The sequence below is a fragment of the Schistocerca americana genome, chromosome 3 (assembly GCF_021461395.2).
Source record: "Schistocerca americana isolate TAMUIC-IGC-003095 chromosome 3, iqSchAmer2.1, whole genome shotgun sequence".
In the NCBI taxonomy this organism is placed as follows: domain Eukaryota; kingdom Metazoa; phylum Arthropoda; class Insecta; order Orthoptera; family Acrididae; genus Schistocerca; species Schistocerca americana.
Genome location: NC_060121.1, coordinates 692,747,788 through 692,771,244, shown reverse-complemented (window position 1 = coordinate 692,771,244; position 23,457 = coordinate 692,747,788). Strand labels below are relative to the sequence as shown.

Sequence of the window (23,457 nt, the reverse complement as noted above, 5' to 3'; positions counted from 1 at the left end):
TGAAAAGGGAAAACTAGACAAATTAAAATGTACTGTATGGAGGTTGAAAAAACTAGAACGAAAATTTTTAAAATAATTTATGATAATCTACCTGATGGTCAATGTTAGTAACTAAATCTTTACATCTATGTTGACTTGGCCTTTCGCGCACACACTTCAAAACAAAACAAAAATCTTCACTCCCTAACAGTTACACTAACACTTCATTCACTGGTGTGGGATACTGTGGGGATTTTCAGTCGTGCATTAGCGTGTGAAACCCAGTCGAACATATACATATATGGTTGCCCTTAGTAAAGAGGTACAAAACATGTACAGATAAATAAATTTCCGTACAAATAAACTGTTCATGAAGAACACCATTACACTGAACTTGATGATAACGTCGTATATGTACACAAGACAAGACATGCACAAATAAATGAAGATCAGAACACGTAAACAGTACATGAGTAACACAAATAACATTGAACACAATGAACGTTATGATAACGTCACAGACGTACGCAAGATGTATGCAAAATAAACATGTATTCAAGACGAATGTAAATCAAAATAAACCGCTGACAATAATACCGTTCATTAAATCGCAGATGGGAATGCTATACATCTATCTGACACATTGACTTAAGAGCTGTGAAACAGAAATGCAGTTTACACAGCAATAATTGTTTATAAATGGCTTATTTGTTAGAAATGCCAACAGGGAAAATATATTAGTCAGAATTACGGCAAAACACACTACTGGAGTGATAAGGATATGGTAGATAGGATGGGACAGGTACCACCGTCACGTTTTCGTCAAACATGCATATGTTTTGTTACCTTATAAGTTGTACCAAAAATAAGATTTGTACGTTTTCTTCTTCCACAAAACCCACATGAATATGTATAAAGTATTCATCACTGATCTTTGGAAGGCGCCCTTTTTATTTATTAGGCCGGCTGTTGTGCCCGAGCGGTTCTAGGCGCTTCATCCCGGAACCGCGCTGCTGCTACCGTCGCAGGTTCGAATCCTGCCTCGGGCATGGATGTGTGTGATGTCCTTAGGTTAGTTAGGTTTAAGTAGTTCCATTTCTAGGGGACTGATGACCTCAGATGTTAAGTCATATAGTGCACAGAGCCATTTCAACCATTTTTCTTATTTATTAGATTACACAGTGCCAGCTGTGCGAGCCGCGTTGACGGATTCGAATATAAAGAAAAGAAATTGTTCGTGTACTTAACTTTCTATTCCCGTAACTTAAGCATGCAATTTAAAAAAAAAAAAAACTAAATTCAATAGTGTCAGCTGTGTGAGACGTGTCAACGCCAGTAGAATGTCAGTAACCTAAAAACAAATCTGTATACCTTACTTTGTACATTTGCGATGTTTCACCCAATCCTTAAATTCTAACATGCAAAATAATCCTAATGTGCTTCGATCAACGTTTCATGCACTACTCTGCAAAGATAAAATGTCTTCTCTACCAACTGCAAAGTACTTATTGGATGTCTCTGAATGCTGCAACAGAAATCTCATCAAATATTGGTGCGTGTCTGGTTTTCAACTTTCACGCTAGAGTCATTTCACTGGACACCTCGCATGGTAATACAATAAAACATGGATTCATCGCACTGAATTACTATTAAATACATACAACAAATAAACAAACAAAAATTGAGTGACATGGAAATGGCAATGTGCTGGCGTGAGCTACATGATACTCCCGCGCTATAGGAAGTATCATTCTGTCAAATGCGAGCGGCTCCTCTCAGCCTCGCGATGCTCGTCGCGACGGCGCACGGAACCCAGGCACACACACGTGCAAGCATTATATCATCTCTCCATATTCACACCAACAGGCTCGCAGTCTAGACACACTCAAAGATAACTATATAAGCTCAGAAACTACGTATTGATTATTACAACAGAAAGTCTGTTCACAAGATACAGCGTACTGTCAACAGACATCTACAATTTTCTACACCACTACTGCCGTACAATACTCTATTGATCACGCACATAAACATTTGTTGTCTGCAGTCTCCCCTGCTTCCGATTCAGACGTCAGTTGTTCTCGCCACTTGGAAGCATGGAAACACCTGCGATCTTCTGAAAACCGCCTTACTTTTGCAAATTTTGCGACCGTGGAGCGAATATCATCGTCTTCTACTGCCGGCGAGTGGACATTAGTGCTTCTGTGACACACGTCACAGTGCTTCTGCGCCACTCTGCAATCGCTTTAGCATTTCGCACTCCACATGAGGATCTCTGTGGCTGTGGGGGCTTCAGTTTCAACTTTTTTTTTATTGTCTCGGCGCTCTTGCCGTCACGACATTTCACTGTGGTCTCTCTCTGTATCTCATTATGTTCCGTTTTGGGCGTGTCATCTATATTCGCATGGGCGGCTTTGGGTTTCACTAGAGCGTACTCATTAACGGCCTCTGGCCCTCTAAAGCCTAATAGTACATGTTCGAGGGTCCTTAACCTACGATCCGTCGCATCATGTTCGTCAGGTGCACTTCCGTCGGCTGTGTGCGTGGAATTCTCATCACGACTTGCGGACGGCAAACGCACTTCATCTGGAACCCCTGTTCCCTCTAATAAGTCACCTTTTATCTCCCGTGGCCCATCTATGAAAATTTCCTCGTTCTCCTTTCATTTCACCCAATTAACTGTGCCCTTTGTGCCCTTTGCACCCAATGCGATCGGATCTTCGAACAAACTGACCACGGTTTTAGTCGTCCAATCCATGACCACCGCTGTACTCGAGAGTATGTCGTTCCCGGTTATAAAATCGAGTGACAACCCAGAGATGACAACTGTATGCACCTGGAAGGTATTTCTTCCGTCGCTTAACGACACCAAGACCTGTTTCTCTACCTTCTTTCTTTTCGCCCCAAAAGCAGGAATTAGTGAGATTCCTTTTACGGGTATCTCAGCTAATTAACTACCACTTTCTGCCAGCTTTGAGTAAAAAGACGTTGAAAGTGCAGTCACTTCCGACCCATAATCCAGACATGTCCTCGTCTTAATTCCGTCCACAGTTATTTCAATGAGGGGACACCGATTGTCCGTTTTTTTCCGGCAACTCTGGATCTTCACAGTACTGGTTATGTCGTCTTGCGCTTGTGATTGCCAGTACCGCACATTGCGTATGTGATGGCCCTTCTCCACCGTGGCGTCCCCTGCAATATCTCATTTTCTCTTATCATTCATTTGTGTGACCTCACGCTCCTGTGCCTGAGGTGGGATCGGAGGAGGTGAGCCTGCATTATTCTTACGGTCTCTCCCATAATGCGACGCTTGACGCAATTCACGTGGCGTCTTTGGTTTGGCACCTCGTTCCTGCCTTGTTCTCCATAGTGTGGACCATAACGTCTATCTAGCTCTCGCCTATTCCTCTCTGCTCTGCTTTGTCCGTTATTGCATCAATTTCGTCTGTCATTGCGGAGCGCAAACCCTTGCGGCGCCCGATTTTCTATCCTAATTGTGTTTCCATTTGCTGTACTTTGCTTCTCCTGCTTTTCGATTTCGTCCGAGGATCTTAAAAATCGAGGAACTGTTCTCTCGACAGTGCCCCGACGAGTTAACGTTGTACATGAGCAGGAAAATGTGAGCGCGTCGCGCTGCACCATTCCTCATCTGACATTTTGTCATCAAAGTATCACGCCAGGACGACAAAGTGAGCAGCACAGGTTCCCATGGATTGGAGTGACAGTGGCGCATACTGTCCCCGATCTTTACTCACCTTTGCACTCGCCTGTGCGGCCAGGTTCCAATTTGTGGCCAGAAACTTAGTGCAGATATCCTCGTAACTACTGTTCTCGCAAATTGTAACGTCAAATCAGGCAGCCTCCTCCCGATCGAGCGTCTGGCGCGCAACGAGTTAAAGCGTTACATTCCGCCACTGCTTTCGAATGCAGATACTCGTCTAAATTCATTAGGTATGCCTCCGAGTGAGTGCTACGGGTTCGGCTGAACTTGGGCAGTGGTATGTCCACATCAGGCATCGGTAGTGCGGCTTGCCAATTCATTGAGGTGACCTGCGGTACAAGGCCATTACCTTGTCGCATTGCAGACACTTCTTGTTCGAGGACTGACACTTGTGTTTGTGTTTCCTTGGATATTTTACTTTCCTCATCTAGGCGCACAGAGATATCAGTCATCTTTGCGTTTACCCACATTTCCAAGTTGTCAACCTTCGTTTCACACTTATTCCTCACTTCGTTTAGGTTGTTGATGACCTCCGTCCCTGTCTTTTCGGTTTCGGTCTCCAGTTCGTGCCTAACTTCAGTAATTAAGCTTTTGACTGCAAAGTTTTAGCTCCGTTTCGAATCTTTAAACCGCGTTTTATTCTCCTACCTTGTGACTGTTAACTGTGATGTGTGGTTTTCTAATATCGCGAGAATCCGATATAGTGGACTCCGACTTAGCGTATCCCCCAATAAACGTGCTTTGTGTTTCCTCGCACGCTCCCCAACTTTCCTCAACTAGCTTGACGGTTTCCATATTTATCAGTGTCCCAGACCTTAGTTGCAAAGAGAAACTAAACTAAAAACTAAAAGCACTTTACAGAACGAACAGAGTCAGTACAACGCTGATGACAACGCTGGTAACAGAAACAGAACAATGGAAACCGTGGAACAGAATATTCACAACAACAAACTACACATTCTAAAACTACATCAAAAATTACGAAGAGGCTATGGGAACCAAAACTGACTACACTAGCTACCGCTATGTCTAATTTATATGCTGATTTGCAACGCACTTAGCACACACAAACACACCATCCGTGCGCCTGACATCTCACGCAATGAGGTTAACATATGCCAATAATGGAATGGGGATTCTTTCTGAGTCGTGTCTCGAAACTTTGAAGTTCTCACACTAACAACAACGTGAGAATGAAGTCAAATCGTGCCCCACGCTGGGCGCCAAAAATGTAGTGATCAACTCGGGAAATTCTTTTGTGGCATCAGATACCATGTAAATTACAAGCAGGCCGGAGTTGCCGAGCGGTTCTAGGCGCTACACTCTGGAACCGCGCGACCACTACGGTCGTAGGTTCGAATCCTGCCTCGGGCATGGATGTCTGTGATATCCTTAGCTTAGTTAGGTTTAAGTAGTTATAAGTTCTAGGGAACTGATGACCTCAGAAGTTAAGTCCCATAGTGCTCAGAGCCATTTGAACCATTTTTTGAAAATTACTAATGAAGTCGGCACATGTCAGGAGCCAACAATTGATATCAATGATTAAATCAAATCAAACACAAATGGTACGACTTCAGGGTGTTCATTTATGAATCTAAAAGATTGCTTATATGATCACAACATGAAAGAAATGCATTTATTTTTGTGCTGTTTGCACAAAACGAAACAAAATTACAAATCTCAGGGACGATTTGACTGGGCGCAGACACGACTCAGTTATTAAGAGGAAGGAAGAGAGAACGAATCGTCTCACCATTCTTTGTTATCGTTCGTCGTATACTGCTGTCGGCGACAGGCGCTGCGTCGGTGCGGCGCGTAGCCTCGAAGCCGTGCTGCACGGGTTGGCTGCCCCCACCAGCAATCGCGACTTTGCGATGGGGCCCCGGTACGATCTCCGCGTTGTCTGCCCATTGTCGGTTGCGTGGCCGAAGCTGTGCTGTCAAGGTGTCGGAAGGCGAATGTTCTAGCTGGGTGGAAGAGCGCCCATGTCCTCTCGCTTCGGCGGTGTTTTCACGACTCCCTTTTTTTCGCTTCTCATCCATCTCTCAGCTCAACTCCTCTTCGAAACATTATTGCATTCGGCGTTGTCATTGGCGGACGAAATTTTCATTGTAGCCCAATGACAGATCACTGTTTCATCGCCATGCCTCTCCGTGCAGGCTGCAAATTTTCTATCTGGCGTGGGCTGGCGTGTGCCTCGTTAATTGGCATCTTTCTCACGATTTCACATTCTTAATATGTTTTCTTGCATTCCGAGGCTGTTGGGAGGGCACAACACTTACTTATAACCGCTCTCTCAGCATGAGCCCTGGAGAGACTTATGTTTGGGCTCCTTCTCAAAATCTGCCAGCATCCGTCATTTACAAGGAACGTCCACACTGTCAAGGGAAACATCTTGAGAATGCTGGCTTCTTCCACACGCCTCCCTGCACCGATTCCCCACGTTTTTTGCACGCTTCTCCCTCTGCGCGTGGGGTGCTGGAATTGTCGGCATAACCTTGTTTTCTAAGGCAGGTAAAATGACTGCCGCAAAGCCAGAAGTACTCAGATGCTATCGCACGTACATTCTTGGCGTTCTGTCCTAATGGCTGCAGGTGTGCATCAGCTCTCGGCACGCTTCTCGTTGTCAGACGGACCATTTACATCATGTCCCTTCTTGAGCGAGATGAAGACATCAGCCCGTCTTCCGCTGTGTGCTTGCAGAATGACTGCACCCAGGTGCTCGCCTCAGGGAGTCCGACCCCTTCCTCCTCCACAACTGCTTGCAGCGACTTGACAAAAGTGGCTGCGGTATAACAATACATAGTGACTGAATTTCCCCATAAAACAACAATCAGAAAGTCCCACATCAAAATAAGTGGTAACTGCATCAGCTCTTGTAAGCAACCACATATTGTGGAACACAAACGAAAGTCTGTGATCTCACTATGTGTGGTTGCTTAAAAGAGCTAAGGCAGACACCAGTTAGTTCCACGTGGGACTTTCTGAATGATGTCTTTCGGGGAACTTCAGTCACTATGTATTTAGAGGGCCTGATGATGACAAAGTGTATCGTCAAAACTGGTTGTCAATAAATTAATTATGGAATTACAGCTGACAGTGATGTTGAAATTTGTTATAGTTCTATCGACTGTGGTCTTGTCTTCCTATTTGACAAGGATGGATACGCCAAAATTGAATGGGGGTGATCTGTTTGCCCGACAACCAGTATGTTGTGTTTCTCTGAGACACATAGACAGTGGCATGGTTTGTGATGGTGCCAAGAACATAGGGACTGGACCAACAAGGGGCAGGGTCACATAATCTTCTCGAATAAGAGCAGATTCTATCTGATTAATCCTTTTGGATCTATCGGATATGGCGAGAGGTGAAAACAAGTAATGCACCCAGGACACTGACGAATGAAATATGAAAATACGAGTTCTTAATACGGCCAGGTAGGTCTGAATACTTTAAATCAAATTGAAAATTTAATGAAACAACAATTAATTTGAATACTGAACAATAATAAATCTATCTATTTATCTATCTATCTATCTATATCCGAATCCCGCTCCAGCTACTGCCGGGTCTGGGTGCTGACGAGTCCTCTCCATTTGGCTCGGTCCTCCCACCACTTTTCTTCCTCCACTTGCTGCCAGGTCACACCTCTTCTTTCAACAGATATTCTCACTCCCATTTTCCACCGTGTTCTTGGGCGCCCTGTAGGTCTTTTCCCATCCATCTTTAGTTCTTCCATAATTTTGGGGAGTCTCTGCCTATGCATCCTCTTAACATGCCCATACCATCTTAATTTCTTTCTTTCAATTTCTTCTCTCATACTTTCTTGTTTGAGGTCCTTTCTAATCTCTACATTCCTTACTCTGTCCATTCTTGTTTTTCCCTTAACTGCTCTGAGAAATTTCATTTCCCCTGCTTGCAGTCTGCTCCAGTCCCTTTCTGTCATTGTCCATGTTTCTCCACCATAGGTGACAATAGGGATGTAATAATTCTTATACATAAGGAGTTTTGCTCTTTCTGAAACTTCATTATTCCAAATCAGATGTTTTATTGTTTGGTAGAAATTGCCTCCCTTCTGTAACCTCCTATTAATTTCGTTAGTTATTCTTCCATCCCTAGATATTTCACTCCCTGAATAAGTGAAACTTTCTACCACTTTGAGGGGTTCTCCATTCAAGGTAATATTTCCGTTGATTCCTTTCTCTCTTCCAAATACCATTACCTCACTCTTATCTTTATTTATTTTTAATCCATACCTTTTCATTATTTCCTTCCACGCATCAAGCTGTAACTGTACATCTACCTCTTTATCACCCCATATTACCATATCATCTGCAAAAATCATCTTTTTGTCTTTTTCTTTTACTATATCTTTAACTGCCCTATTCATTCCCTCCATCACAACATTAAAAAGCGCAGGAGATAGAATACTTCCTTGCTTAAGTCCTTGTCTTATTTTGAAGTATTCAGAGTTCCCCAATGGTGTTCTAATTCTACAATTGTGGCCTCTGTACATTGTCTTTATAACATTAATGTATCCATCTTCTATATCTATCTCCTTCAGTTCTTCCCAGAGTCTTTCCCTGTCAACTGAGTCATATGCCTTTTCTATGTCTATAAAAGCCATTATCACCCTTTTGTTATACTCCCAAATTTTTTCCATCAGTTGACGGATAGAAAATATCAGGTCGATCGTGCTCCTTCCTTTCCTAAACACATTCTGTTCTTCACTCAGTTCCTTTTCTATCTTTTCACTTATTCGATTTAGTAAAATTCTTTCAAAAATCTTGGCTGTATGACTCATGAGGGTTATTCCTCTGTAGTTTTTACAAAGTCTTTTATTGCCTTTCTTGAAGATGGGAACAATGTCTCCTGTTCTCCAGTCGTCAGGTATTTTACTATTTCTCCACACGCTTGATAGTACTCTATACAGCCACTGCATTCCCAATGGAATAATAAATGATGACAGAAAATGTCAGTTATAGCCCGCACGCAATCACAATTGGAACCAGAGGTATCAATTACGCTAAAATGCACAATGCAAGTATCCAAAATTGAATTGGGGTCGGTAAAGAGCAATCAGAAAGAAGTACACAATTGAAACAATTGCATAGCTCAACAGTGGATGATTAGTCCTTTTCGTTAGATCGGACATCATGCATTTCTGCTTCAATCAAGCCTGACAGGTCGTGGCTGAGTCTACGAAAAATTAGGAGAGACGGAGACGACCGCAGTTCTGCGTGTCAACTGAATGGCGTAGTGCGAGTGTGTGTGTTTGTCTTTGGTCAGTGGAGGCAGTGGCAGCTGTTGGCGCGAGCTGTGAACCTGAGAAACTATTCTAAATCTCTTTAAACTGTTAAACGCCAGTCAGATACATTTCCTGAATCTTTGGTGAGACAGACTCCTGGTTATTCCTTAGCTAATTTAATTGGCACGGTACACCCTATTTGGCTGGAATAGCGCGTACATCGTTGCCATCAAATTGCTCGCAAGTGTTAACTGTCAGTGCTCGGTACGATTCTCCATACTAGGAGACTTTGCAGCTTAACTCCTTACGAGTTAAGACGAGCCCATGAACAAGTGTTTACATAATGTCTCTCTCAATAGTCCCAGCATGGCTCGAGTCACCTTGCTCAAACACTCGACAATTTCCTTCAAGAGAAGAAGAGAATTACTCTTTCTGCAATTTGCCTGTATGAAAGCTGGTTCCTGTGTGTTTTCTTTTTGGCCAATCAGAGGGTTTGTACTTGTTATAGCTCCATCCACCAAAGTTTTTTCATGCCTATCACAGGCGTTGTTTCTTTCGCAGGGCAGAGTTTAACTTCTGCTACTTAATACTGAGATAAACAGCTTTCCCTTTCATTTGAGTTTTATCTCAGGTGGCTACAGTGAGTCACCAGTGTTTTGAGTAGGCTTTCTCCAGAAGTTTATCCGGCATCTCCCACCGTATTCCTGTAGAAGGGCTTTCTGAACGGTCACCATTAAAAGCAGGGACAAGAGCTGCTTTTGCTGGCAGCCTACGCAGTGGCTCCAGTGTCTCTCTGTGACCGCTAGGTGTCCTGCTTTGAGGTTTCAGCCGCGTGGGATGGCCATGCAGCCATAAAATTCTCCTTCGCTCAGAACTGTGTCTCAACGCACGAGTCAAGGAAAATAGTTGTGCAGTTACTAGTATGAGTGTTAGTGGTTTACATTCACGAAATGCTGGCTTATTTATTAGATTTGCGTATAAATGAAATTCGTGCAATTTCGTGTAACTATGTCATGCGACACAACGATTTAACCGAAATTGTTTCAGGAATTAAGTGGTAAGGTGTGTTACCTGCTTTGACACCTTATGTACCACCACCCTTCCATGATAATGTTTTTACTGAAGTTGGACAATGGTTGAGGAGTTGCCTAAGTCACTCAAAAATTATACTTTTTCTCAAGCATTGAATATTGGTCAGCCACTTAGCATAGTCCTTATTCTATTTAATTCTACTGGTTTGTATCCTTTTTTAACATGGTTAATTCTGTTAATGGTTTAATTGTCTCCCTTAAGTGAAGACTATAATTTTTTAGCACTGATATCAGTTTCTTTTTCTTATTTATTTAAATGTGTTGTGTGTATTTTAGATTTTACATCGAAGATGAGGAATCTCTCTCATCGATCTTTTAATGCAATTTTCTCAACCACTTACATTTTAAATCAGCTCAAAAGTTAAATGACTTTATACATAATCCGAAAATACAGCGTTTAGTTACGCTCTTTATAGTACAAAAATTATGATTCTAACACTAATATAATCATCAATATAATTCTCTAACAAATCCTACTCATGTCAAAATTTTGATTCATGCATAATTCAGAAGCATTTTAGTTGTAAACAACATTCATACCCCTATACTATTCTTAAAAAAAATATTATTCGTGGTTTTAAGAAATGATGCATTGTTAATCATGCACGAATAGAATTTCAAAATAATACACTTATAGACAGTAAATCAACTTTACAAAAATGTTATCTTTAGGACACAATATACATGAACTGGCTTTCTCTTAACACATTATTCTAATTAATATTAGAAGTACATAAAACATTTCAATACAAAAGCAATACAAAAGGTTTCTCCTGCAATACTCATGACAACTATTGTGATAAGAATGTTATATAGCTCCTATTCAGACATTTACACACATTGTGTAGAGAGATTTAAATTGTATCAGTACGTCTAAGTCCTATGTTAATTTTTATGATTTTTGCAGCTTTTTCACTGTCTGTCTCTGATCTTTACCTAAGTTAGACCACTATTTTCACACGATGTCTACTAATGTTCTTGAGTGAGGTTGGCAATGAATGTCTTTGCATGAAGCTGACGGGCCTGTATGAGACTTTTGTCAACAAACCTTTGGGGTGGGGGGGGGGGGGGGGGGGGAGGGCAGTGTTGTTCTTCATAGAATTTTGCTACAGGATGTTGTTGTAGTTTGGTGTGGCTCTCATAATAATGTGGAACTTGTAGTGTGGAGCCTCGTGGTGTATTTTTCTTCTCAAGACATTGCTGAAGGTATTCATATTTTTGTAGCACTTTGTAGACAACTAGTTTACAATAGGGTGGGTATTTGGAAAGGTGTATCTTGAAATATTTTCATCCATCTTCTCTCTTCAACATCAGTCTTGGGACTCCTCATCTTCTGTTATTCCAAGCATCTTCCTTTCTTCAGACTTGAATCTTGACTCTTCTCTGGGCAGGATATAGGAAGTTCTTGTTTACTAGTTCCTTTGAAGTTTTACATTCGTTAGTGTTTCAATCGTTGATTAGGACTTGTAGTTCAGCATTGACTGACTGATTTTCCTTGAGCTCTGTAGTTCAGTGTATCACAGTCTGGAGGTGACAGTGCGATTCCATACGTAATCTATTTTTTTTTTTTGCCAAATTGTGTCACATCCAAAGCTGGGATTTTGGCGAGGTGTTTTGTTTTTTACTCTGCACGCTGGTTGCTGTTTCTTTTTTTTGTGTCCCCTCGTTCCCTGTAGTCCTTCCGACTCTAGAATCAGTGAAAGTGAATTTTTGCAAGGCCTGGACCCAACGTCGATCTTCTGTTACTCATCCACCCTCTTTGTACTTTCTTTATCACGGCAAGGTTGCTACCGCAGTTGGGTGCAAGGGTTGCTTTGGTTACAAATCGCCCTCCTTCTCATGCCCTTGACAGCGCCTCAACATCGTAGAAAATCGTTGATCTCGTCCATTCATGTCTGATATACATTTTCAGTTGTTGTCTGCCGTATCATCGTGGGAAGTTGATGATTGTTTCTTGCAGGAGGTCTGAGTACAAAAATCTTTCCTTATAATATACCTTATGCCTATTTACATCTCTTAAGAAATTCTTTACGTGGTTCGACGTCCTACCATTGTGTCACAATTCTAGTTTCTCTATAAAGTTCCAATTTGTTCCTGATATCTTAAGCTAATGAGACTTCTTATGTTCATGTTAGTATATCACACTATTAGATCTGTTTCACCTTTGCAAACTCTACACGTCATTATTAGTTGTTACATATAAAAATTTAAGCTACTTCTCATTTTTCCTCCTCTGTCTCTTATTTTCTTCAGACTCTTGATCACGTCATATCTGAAACATACTTGACGGTTTCTTTGATATTATTTACTGATATCTATAAGTGATTATGCAAAATATCTTTTAATATACCTACATGATGAGGTCCCAAAATTTTGCCTGTATTTGGATTCATTAGTTCTATGACGCTGTTGTGAGCAATCCTAGTTGTTACTACAGGTCCTTTGTATGCAGCAAAAAGCTTATGGCTCATTTGTTTGTGTTTACTGGAAAAATGGTGAGTTTTCACAAACACCTTCTGCCCTACTGTGAATGTCCCTTTCACTGCTGTCTTATCCTCCCTTTCCTTTCTTTTTATGGATGCCCTTTTAATGTCTGTTAATGTTGTGGCTGTAGTCTGTTTGTGTTGTCTGCATGGTACCATGGGAAATCTTATTGTTTCTTTGGTTTTATCAAAAGCTTAACTGTTTTTAAGTACTGTGATGGGTGGAAGTAGGATATGATGTTGGGCATTTGGTTTATAATATCTTGGAAATCTCTCAGTATACATTCCAAGTGTTATGTTTTTTGCTGGCATACAATCGATATCAAGTACCTACGTCTTTCATTGACTGTTCCACTGGATTTGCACTGTGTTTATACTTTGATGTAAAAGTAAGTTTAATTTTGTACTGTTTCAACATGTTCTGTCATTGTGCTCATTTGTATTGTGGTCTGTTATCTGAAAGGATTCATTCCAGCCTGCCAACTTCGAGAAAATACTGTTTGAATGCTTTGCTTATTGTAAATGCTGTTGCCCGGTTTACAGGCGTTAAAGTGGCATTTTAAAGTTAATTTCAGTACCACAAAGAGGAAAGTGTAGCTCTTCTTTGTGCGTGGAAGAGGTCCCATTAAATCTGTTGCCGCTATCTGTCTTAAACTGTCAGGGATTATTGGAAACATAGGTGGTTTGGTCTTAATAGTGACATGCATTTTTTGCACTTTAATAAAACTTTCCCTATTCGTCTTTCCATAACAGCAGAGCGCTTTGTTTTTTTTTTTAGTTTTAGGAAGCATTTTTCGGTCCAAAGTGGCCATTACTCAAGTGCATGTACCATATGCATTTATTAATTATTTCAGCTGGGATACAAACTAACCATTCGCTGGTGGCAATATTTCGTCTGAAAAAAATAAGATATTATTTTTCAGGAGATAATGTTGCCTGATCTCTGGGAAATCTCTGCTTTTCCATTTTTGTTTGATCTTGAGTACATCTGGATCTTTGTCCTTTTTTTACCTATATTTCACAATGCAGTATTATGTAGTATTCGAAGAGTACGTTTTTTATGTAATACATTGTGTACTGATCTTCTTCCACTTTGCCGGCCGGTGTGGCCGAGCGGTTCTAGGCGCTTCAGTTTGGAACCGCGTGACCGCTATGGTCGCAGGTTCGAACCCTGCCTCGGGCATGGATGTGTGTGATGTCCTTAGGTTCGTTAGGTTTAAGTAGTTCTAAGTCTAGGGGACTGATGACCTCAGATGTTAAGTCTCATAGTGCTCAGAGCCATTTGAACCATTTTTTAACTTCTTCCACTTTCAAACCTATACTCTTAGATGCTCCCTGTGGACATCGTGATAAGGCATCTGTTAATATATTGGCTGGTCCTGCAATGTATGTGATTCTGAAATAAAACTCTTCTAAAGTTATCATCCACCTAGCTAGACTTCCATGAGTTAATCTGGTGGATAATAGTAACTCTAAAGCCTTGTGGTCTGTGAATCTTTTTGTTTTTTTTCTGAACAGGAAATATCTAAAACGCTGGAAGCCCCAAACAACGGTCAACGCTTCCAACTCTCTGATCGAATAATTTTTCTCACTTTTTGTGATTACTCGACTGGCAAATGCAATTATATTGTAATTCATCTGCCTTTCCTGTTCGTATTCCTGGAACAAAACAATTCCTGACCCTGTTTTCGCACTGTCTGTGGCCATAAAAAAATTTTGTGTCAAGTCAGGGTGAACTAGTACTGGTGCTGTTGCTAATGCATTTTTCAGTTTTAAAAATTCTTCATTATCTTGCTCATCCCATACACATGTCGTATTTTTTCCAGAAAGTGCACTTGGGTGTGGTGTTGCACGAGTGTCAATCCATATTATTTTTAAAAGCCCTAAAAATCCCCTTAGTCTTTTTATTATATGGGGTGCATAATTCTTTAATTGCTATTAATTTAGATACGTCTGGCATCACTCCCTTTTCTGATGCTGTATGTCCTAAGAATTTAACTTCTAGCATTCCAAATTTGGACTTTGTTATGTTGACTGTTACATTATGACCTTGGCTTAGTGTGTTGTTGTGCTGCTCCTATGAGGGTTCTGCCATAATGACATCATCAACATAAAACATGATTTTCTGTAAGATTTCACGACTCGGTCTGGTGTTAAACCCCCTAATGAATGCTGCTGATGATATATTCAGGCCAAATGGTAATCATTTAAATTGGTAACATCAGCCAAAAACGATAAATGCTGTACATATTCAGGCGCCAGTTCAGTCTGCCAGAAGCTAGGACGTAAGTCAGTGGACGAGAAAACCTTTGCGCTATGAAAATTTTGAATTAGCACTTCTAACATTTCAGGACCATCTGTCTCTGTGATAATGATGGCGTTTATCTATCAGGACTCAAGCACTAGCCTGATACTGCCATCTTTTTTATTCACAATATGGAGATGGCTATTATATGTTGAGGAGGCTGGTTCACTGAAGTCATCGTCTAACATTTTGGATATATCCCTAAATACTCTATCCCTGTAACTTAACAGCATTGTATAAGGTGATACTCTAAATGGTTTGTGTTCCTTGACTTCAAATTTGTATTGGAAGAGTTTAATACTGCCTGGTTTGGGTAAAAACACCTCTACCTTATCCTACAAAATATTTTCTAATTCCCTTTTACTTTCATGCAGAACGTCTTTTACCTCTAGTATTTTCTCGCCGATTTCTAACAGGTGTTCTCTAGTTACATGAGGTGATTCCCCCCTTCGTACTTATCGTTCTGGTTCGTCCTCGTTCTTGTCTAACGTCATTCTTAATGGTTATTCAGTACTGGTATTTCTTATAATTTCAGCCTTTGCTCATAGAAAAGTGTAATGCTCCCAAACGTCACGCTACCCTTTCCCATGTCTATCACAGCTCGTCTTTCATTCAAAAAACTCACTGCTATTATCAAATCCATCGATAATTTCTGTTTGATAACGAAATTGGTTTCGATCTTTTGACCTTGGTGCGAAAGAGTTAATCTTGTTTGTTTGTTGACATTCGCAGCATGATTTTTGGTGGGACCCTTCATTTCAATCTTCTTCGTTTTCAAAATCGGTAATTCTTCATTAGCATTGCATTGGCTAAATAAGTTCTCCGAAATCGCGGTTGGCTCGCTTCGACTGTCTATGACTACATTAATTGGGATTTTTGCTACAGTGGCCTCCACAGTTGGTTGCATCTCGACCGGTTTGGTCTGTTCTTCCTCATCTCCCTGCATTAAAGCATCCTCTATTGAATCACATGTGAGTCATTTGAAGATTTTTACCTATGAATTCGAACCTTCTGTCGGGTATTCCTCGACCACTATCTCTCTCTCGGTTCTACAACTTCTTCTTCACATTTAACTTCGTCTTCCCTCAACTCAACTACATCTGCCTCTTCTTTCTTCGCCGAAACTCCCAAATAACTGCATCTAAGTGCCCTTATTATATCTCTGTAACCTGGGACCTGTGCCCAATTGTAATTTATGTTCAACTTCCGTCGACTGCGCATTATTCTCTTGAGTTCGTTTTCCCTGGTCTTAACCTCAAATAACTGTGCAGTACTAATTACATTGTCCCTGTTCTCTTTTCACATTGTGCCTGCCTCTGGCAGTTCGATTTCTTCGTCGGTATCGTCCCAATTAATTTCTCCCCAGCATGATGTTCTTGATATCCTGCCTTCGTTTTGATCCCTGCGATCCTATTTCCTGATTTATTACCTGTCGTGACAAAATATTTATATCTCTCGACGCTACGTTATCCTCTTGGAATCGTCTCTCCCTAGTTTCACTACTAAATAACTGTGCAATGCTAATTACTTTGCCTTTTGACTGGACTTCGGTTCTGTCTGCTTCATTTTGTTGCGGTAGTCCGTTTTTTTGCGAAATCCTCCCAACTAATTCCTGTCCAACCTGATGTTTGCCGTATCTCGACTTTTTTCGGTTTCTGTTTGTTGATCTTACACCTCTCGTGATAGGGTACATATTTCTTTCGTTACGTTGTTGCTGCTTGCATGGGTAGGTGCGCTGTTCTCCTTGACTTCGCCACTCTCTCGTCAGTTCGAATGTTTATTGAGGTTTGGTGGTCTTATCTCCAGGTCTTCTTTCGGTCTTTCCTGTCTTTGTTCGACTGGGTGATACGGTTTTTGTTACTGGTAATTTGTCGGCCTGCGATTACCGTCATTCTCTCTGTAATAATTATTGCCATTCCTGGGTCGATAACCGTTGCCATTACTTGTTCTGTACCCATAACCTTTCGTTTGTTGGAATCTATTGCCACTTCTCTGTGCGAAGTTATCACGCGGTTAATAATAGCTTACATTGCTTCGTGCGGTCTCCGGCGCATTTCGCGGTCTTTCATTCACGTTCTCATGCGGATTTGCTTTTTTCTTGCCTCATCTCCCGAGAATATGAATTCTAATTCTCTCAAAATTCCTTTGAAGGCTTCAACGTCATTGTCTCCACGCCCTACCAATGACTTGGTATTTTAGTGGCGGCTTCATGGTACACAATTTGATCAATTCTCCATCGCTGCATGGCACATGCAAACATTGGTTTTTCTCGGCTACTGCTTCGAAAAATTTTACAGGGCTCTTCTCTCCGGAATTCTCGAAGTATGGATTTTATAGTAGTTTATAGGTCACTGTATTTTGCACTTCAATCGACCAATAGCGTGAGAGAAACTTATCTCTGAAATCTTCATATGATCTACACGTAGCTGCTACGTTTTGCATCGTTTCTATTACTGTTCCAGACGGTTGGACACTTATAAAGTCGATTTTGTGTGCTAATGTCCAATATTTTGGTAGTCCTACTCTAAATTGATCAATGAAGGTTCGTGGATGCCGTGAGTTTCCTTCACGGAAATGCTGAAAGTTCCTTACAGTGAGGAAATGATCGTTATCGTACCTCGTCATGGTACCGTACGAAATTCGAGAGTCCTCGCCACTTCTGTTCCCGATCATTTCACGTGCCAGTCTTTCAGGTTGCGGTAAATCCATTGGATATTGCCCACTGTAAGTTTCGCCTAGTTTTGGATGATATCGTTGTAATGGAACGCAATGACTTTCTTCCATAGGCTCTGCGCGAGTGTTGGTAAGCTTTAAGCTATAACCTTCGCGCCTTGCATTTCCCTGTTACGTATTTGCCGCTTCATCATGTGGTCCGCATTGTAAATTTGACTCGAGTTTGTTGCTGAATTAACATCATATACTATCTCAACCCCTGAAGTTTCATTTCCTTTCCTCTTCCGCTTCCAATTGTTTCAATTTTTTGTCGGGCAGCACATAAGTGACAGAAGTGCGCCCCAAATTAAACCTTGTTGGACTCCCTTCGTGATTTCCGCCCAGTCACTAAAATCTTCTCTCCTTTCATAGGTATTTTACGTCACTCTGTGTAATTCTTTTTTTTTTTGCGGCCGGTTACTGTCTTCAGACACGGACAGGCAGACTCTCTGGAGGCGCTGCTCGGACACAGCAAGACGCGCGTTAACGCGACCGACGCGGCTGAGCGCACGGCGCTGCACCTCGTGGCCGAGCACTTCCACGACTCCTGCGAGGCAGAGCGCGCCGAGGGCTACCGCCGGTGCGTGGAGCTGCTGATGGCGCTCCCGGACTTCCACGTCAACGGCGTCGACAGCCGCGGCTTCACGGCCGCGCACGCTGCAGCCCACTACAAAAACCGACTCGCCTTCACTGCCATCCTCGACAAGTGCCGGTACTCACCACGCCTTCAAGCAGTGCACGCGCATACACTACTATACTGTGGGGGTGGCGTCGGCAAAGTTTTTCCTGTTTGTTCAGGAGATTGAAAGTCAAATATATTCAGTAGATGCACATCCTAACCACATCCAATTTCTTTTACGCACATAATTCTACTTAATATTCACTCACCGCTACCTAAACTTTATTTGCCGCCATGACAAGAATTGCATATCACTGAAACAGATAACCTAAAAATTCTCTAAACGATTATCTGTAATCTTCAGTCCACTTGTTGTCATCTCGGGTCTGTTTGCTTAGAAACATTGTCTGAAATATGACAGAGGATAGTGAGGTACGCTTTTCGAGAAATAAGGTAAGGCTGAATTTAATAAAACTGAACTATATTTAATCTTCAAAATTAACACTGTAAGCAAGCTCTTTTACGATACAAACAAGCTGCAACCGGCTCGTTTCCGATTTGAAAGTCCGAGAATATTTCAATGTTTGCTTCTTGTGACTGAAATAATTATTGGCCTGTTAGTTTTATTGCACTCACCACGCCATATTTTATGCAGGCGGCGCACAAAAACTTTTACGTAATATGAGATATGTAAATCAGCAAGTCGCTTTCATCTTATTATAAACATTTCAATCAAAAGAGCCAGTTTTGTAAGCATTAATATAACCATTCGCATTGTTCTGTTCACAAAATTACGTTTACTGAGAGCGGTCATTCAAGGTGCACGATTATAATTTGTGTAACAACTTCACGCAGTCTAGTAGAGACAGGAACATCACTCGACATGAACTCTTTGACGTCTCCAGAACGAATTGAGTATGGTTTGTGTGCGTGGACGTCCGAGAGGACACTCAAGTTGAAACTTCCTGGCAGATTAAAACTGTGTGCCGGACCGAGACTCGAACTCGGGACCTTTGCCTTTCGCGGGCAAGCGCTCTACCGAAGCTCGACTCACGCCCCGTCCTCACGGCTTTAATTCCGCCAGTACCTCGTCTCCTACCTTCCACTTGCCCGCGAAAGGCGAAGGTCCCGAGTTCGAGTCTCGATCCGGCACACAGTTTTAATCTGCCAGGAAGTTTCATATCAGCGCACACTCCGCTGTAGAGTGAAAATTTCATTCTAGAAACATCCCCCAAGCAGTGGCTAAGCCAAGTCTCCGCAGTATCCTTTCTTCCGGGAGTGCTAGTTCTGCAAGGTTCGCAGGAGAGCTTCTGTGAAGTTTGGAAGGTAGGAGACGAGATACTGGCAGAAGTACAGCTGTGTGGACCGGCCGTGAGTCGTGCTTCGGTAGCTCAGATGGTAGAGCACTTGCCCGCGAAAGGCAAAGGTCCCGAGTTCGAGTCTCGGTCCGGCACACAGTTTTAATCTGCTAGGAAGTTTCATATCAGCGTACACTCCGCTGTAGAGTGAAAATTTCATTCTAGAAACACTCAAGTTTCTCGCAGTGTGAATTGGAGTCTAAGCAAGACTCTTAGCGTCCTGGTTGTGAATTTAAGTTAGCGCCAAATTTTTACATATTATAGTCAGTTTTTCCTCTTACGACAGAGTTAAATAGTATCCTCTGCTCTCATAAACACGAAAACTATAATTTTTCATATAGTAACACTGCAGACTCCTCCTCCCCCCCCCCCCGAAAGTGTCGATTCAAAACTCTATGTACATTGAAAAACATAAAAACAGGTGAAGCGTTATCATAATACGTGATAAAAATTTTGCTGAAACTTCTAACTATAAGATAAGTTAAAATGGTTGATAATGTCTAAAGTTTTCTAGTTTTTCATTACAAAAACACAAAATACTTAAAGATTGTCAAAAGGATGTTTTCTCCTACGAAGACTTGTAGCTTTTGTATTTTGGTGTAATTCAGTGTTGCAAAAGAACTTGACTTTTCCATAAAATATTAACTCAGCTGGCGCCAAAATTAGAATACCCTACATTTCTATACATCTGAACAAATTACACAACTGTTTTATATAGATATTAAGGAACAATAATTTTAAATGACGTGATATTGCACTATAGTTGACAGGTGCGCCCGCGCTCCATTCACAAGCAAGCTCCAGAAAATGTGGGGGAAGAAAGCCCGGTGATTATCACGTTACTAGCACGCTTGTTCCTTCACAATACTACACGTTATTTTGCTGATATTGGATAATTTTGTGCTTACATGACAAAGTATTAGCCATCTCTATAAAAAGAGCATACTGGTCGCTTTGGAATGCTGTAGATGATCAGCTGGTCCTCCATCGCTGGTCTTGACAGAGACGTAGTGTGCGATTTGATTGACAACTGCTATGTTCACAGGGCTGCACGCATATATATTCATGTTCAAAGAGCACTCAAGTACTCTACCGTGCCTCAGTTGGTCTGCTAAATCACCCAACCTAACTCCCATAGAAATTGTGGTTGGAACGTAACACTCGTCATGCTCACACTTCGGCTGCCATTATTAATGAACGGCTTCAAGTGGATATGGCATTCCTAAATGAATTTTTGGACTCTCGCTGTCGCCGCACTGAGATCCTTATCAAAGCTAGAGGCGATGTCACACAGCATTAGCGTGATCTCTCCAAGGAATGACTAAATTGTTGTTCTGTGCGTTTATCACTGACTCCATAGCAGAAAAAATAGCTCAACAGGATGTTTCATGATAAATAACAATTACTGTAACAACTGACAGTACGTTGATATAAACATACGTCAAATTTTCGGTAGGTGCAATTGTTGAATTTTCTGTATAGAAGAAATACCACGGCAATGATCAAGTCCACACAATGACTCACTGAAGCCATTTATTTCTGCAGAACTAAAAGTTTACCAACCTTCAAATGGTATTTTCTTAACTTAAACAACTCCCTCACCTTCAACATTGTGTGACCAGAAGCGTTATCCCCACACTGCATTCCGTGTTTACCACAGAGCTGACGCAGTCATTTTAGCATTTGAAAGAAAAAATGAGTAGTTGTTAATTTTGTTACCGCGGAGAAAAACCTCATGATGGGAGAAACCGTTTTCATCGAAAACTTATTGTTATCACGTTGTTTCTCACCTGTTTTGCTTTCTTCAGTCGAGTTGATGAACTATTCCTCCATTAGATTGATTGTTGCTTGGTATTTGGGTCGTATGCATTCGGTTTCAGCGACTGGCTTCCCATTCAGGTATTATAATTTGGTGTTACTATGTTTTTCTGTCAAGTCTGCAACAGCAGAAAAGACAAACACAAGAAATACCTTATATGAAAACAAACACTCGTACCTAAGGCATTTCCTTGTTCTCTGAAATATTTTGGAACCACCGTAAGATTCTGGTGTTGCATTCTGATTATAGTTTAGCACTACTTCCGACCAATGTTTGACACGTCTAAGTTGTAGTTCTATGAAGAGGGTGACACTAATAAATCCTTGTAACGTGTTATTTAGATGGGTTCGAAATTAAAAATAGTGACAACGAAAAACTTTAACTCATAAAGTGCAAGTCTTGATGAGAATCAAAAAGTATCTGGCTCAAAACACTGAATACTTTCAAATTTCGTATTGAAATTTAGAGATTCCATAGAGTAGTTATCTCCTAATCTACTTCTACATCAGCATACGTATTCTGCACACCATTGTACAGTGCATGGCGGAGGGTTCTCTGTACCACTACTAGTCATTTTCTCTCGTGTTCCACTAGCAAATAGAGTGATGGGAAAACTACTAAAAGTACGAACCCTAATTTCTCACATGTATGGTCAATATCGCGGAAATGCTCGGGTCATGCATTATTAGTTGTTGGTGACTTTAACCTACCGAGCGTAGACTGAAAGGTCTGTGGATTCACTATTTAACAGTCCTGTTTCATGGTTAAAATCACGGAAATATGTTAATGATGACATTATTTCAATCCGTAAGATACAGCAGACAATTTTTTGATTTAATGCAGAACTTCAACGTGGGAAGTACACTTCAAGCTCTGTTTCGATGTCGAGTAACTATTTGATAGCAAATTTCCTGCAATAGAAGCCTTAGAATTTGTTACCTTTACATCTATTTACCATTATTTGATGACCTCGGGTCACGGAGTCCGTCTTAGTACGTTGCTCACTAATTATATATGTTGTCTCAGGAGCCATTTTACAACTATCACACGCATCCACAAGACGTGCAGTTGGTATGGAAGAATAAAGTTTCCTGATTTGATGTACCAACACTTCTGTGCACTTCAACACGTGCATCTCTCACAATATGTATACTATCTTACCTCTGTTCTAGATGAATTCATGTTGGTCCAAACAAGTCGTTATCGACAGACTTAACTGTATCATTATTTCCGGCCACCATGTCGCTGATGTCTTTTGGCAGGGTAACCAGAATGAGCGAGCCCAACTCAAGGTACGAAAAACCGCCCTAAAATATCAGTTAACCACCTATTAGTTACGTCCTGCGCGTCAAATGCCTCATTTGGCTGTCAGTCCACTCTAAGACTTGCATTATTTTAAAGGGGCAAGGCAACTCTTCTCGTCAGCCCATTCTACAAGCCTCCAATGAGCCACTATGGGTAACGGTCTTTTACTAGGTACCGACTCCAGATTTCCTCTGCCCACAGTTCTCTTCACAGTGTTAGCTGGGAAACTGTTTGATATGGATCTACATTCACTGACAGCAGCTATTCCTGTTACGTATCAAATCGATTATCATTGACAAGGCGTGGCACTTATCTTCGGTCGCTGTCAGTTACGATCTTTTCACTAACACTATTCTACATCGAATTTCATGGCTGTGTCTGGTACCCCTTTCCTTGTGTACACATTGGGCGCTCTTCATCCATACACCAATAAAGATGGCGACTTCATTTACAGTGTGGCGCGGGGGTACTTACAATGACTTTAGCTCCTTTCTGCCACTATGACTTGCCTCCACTTCCACCCATCTAATTGTGCTGATTCCCGACATCTGACTCGCACATACGTACTGTCCAATCACGTAAATGGAATAACCACCTTTTTCAGCGGGTACCGCTGCGAGACGTGCAGGAGAGGAGTCAGTGCGGTTCTGGCAGGCACTGACAGGGACGTGGAGCTACGATGACTCCAATGCCGTGACCAGCTGCGCTCGTTTTTTCTGTTGAGAATCCATGCCACGAACAGCGCAATCGAGATGGTCCCATAGATTCTCGAATGGGTTTAAATTCGGGAAGCTTAGTGGTGAAGAGAGTACGGTAA

The 23,457-nt window shown here is 41.5% G+C and overlaps 1 protein-coding gene across 1 annotated transcript in view; it reads left to right on the top strand.

The window, feature by feature from the left end:
- Nucleotides 1–23,457, top strand: part of LOC124606319 (transient receptor potential cation channel protein painless-like) — a 56,434-nt gene that overhangs the window by 23,905 nt on the left and 9,072 nt on the right. The window contains exon 3 of the mRNA XM_047138301.1: nucleotides 17,970–18,251. Within this exon, the coding sequence (XP_046994257.1) occupies nucleotides 17,970–18,251 (282 nt within the window). The remainder of the gene's footprint in view (nucleotides 1–17,969; nucleotides 18,252–23,457) is intronic.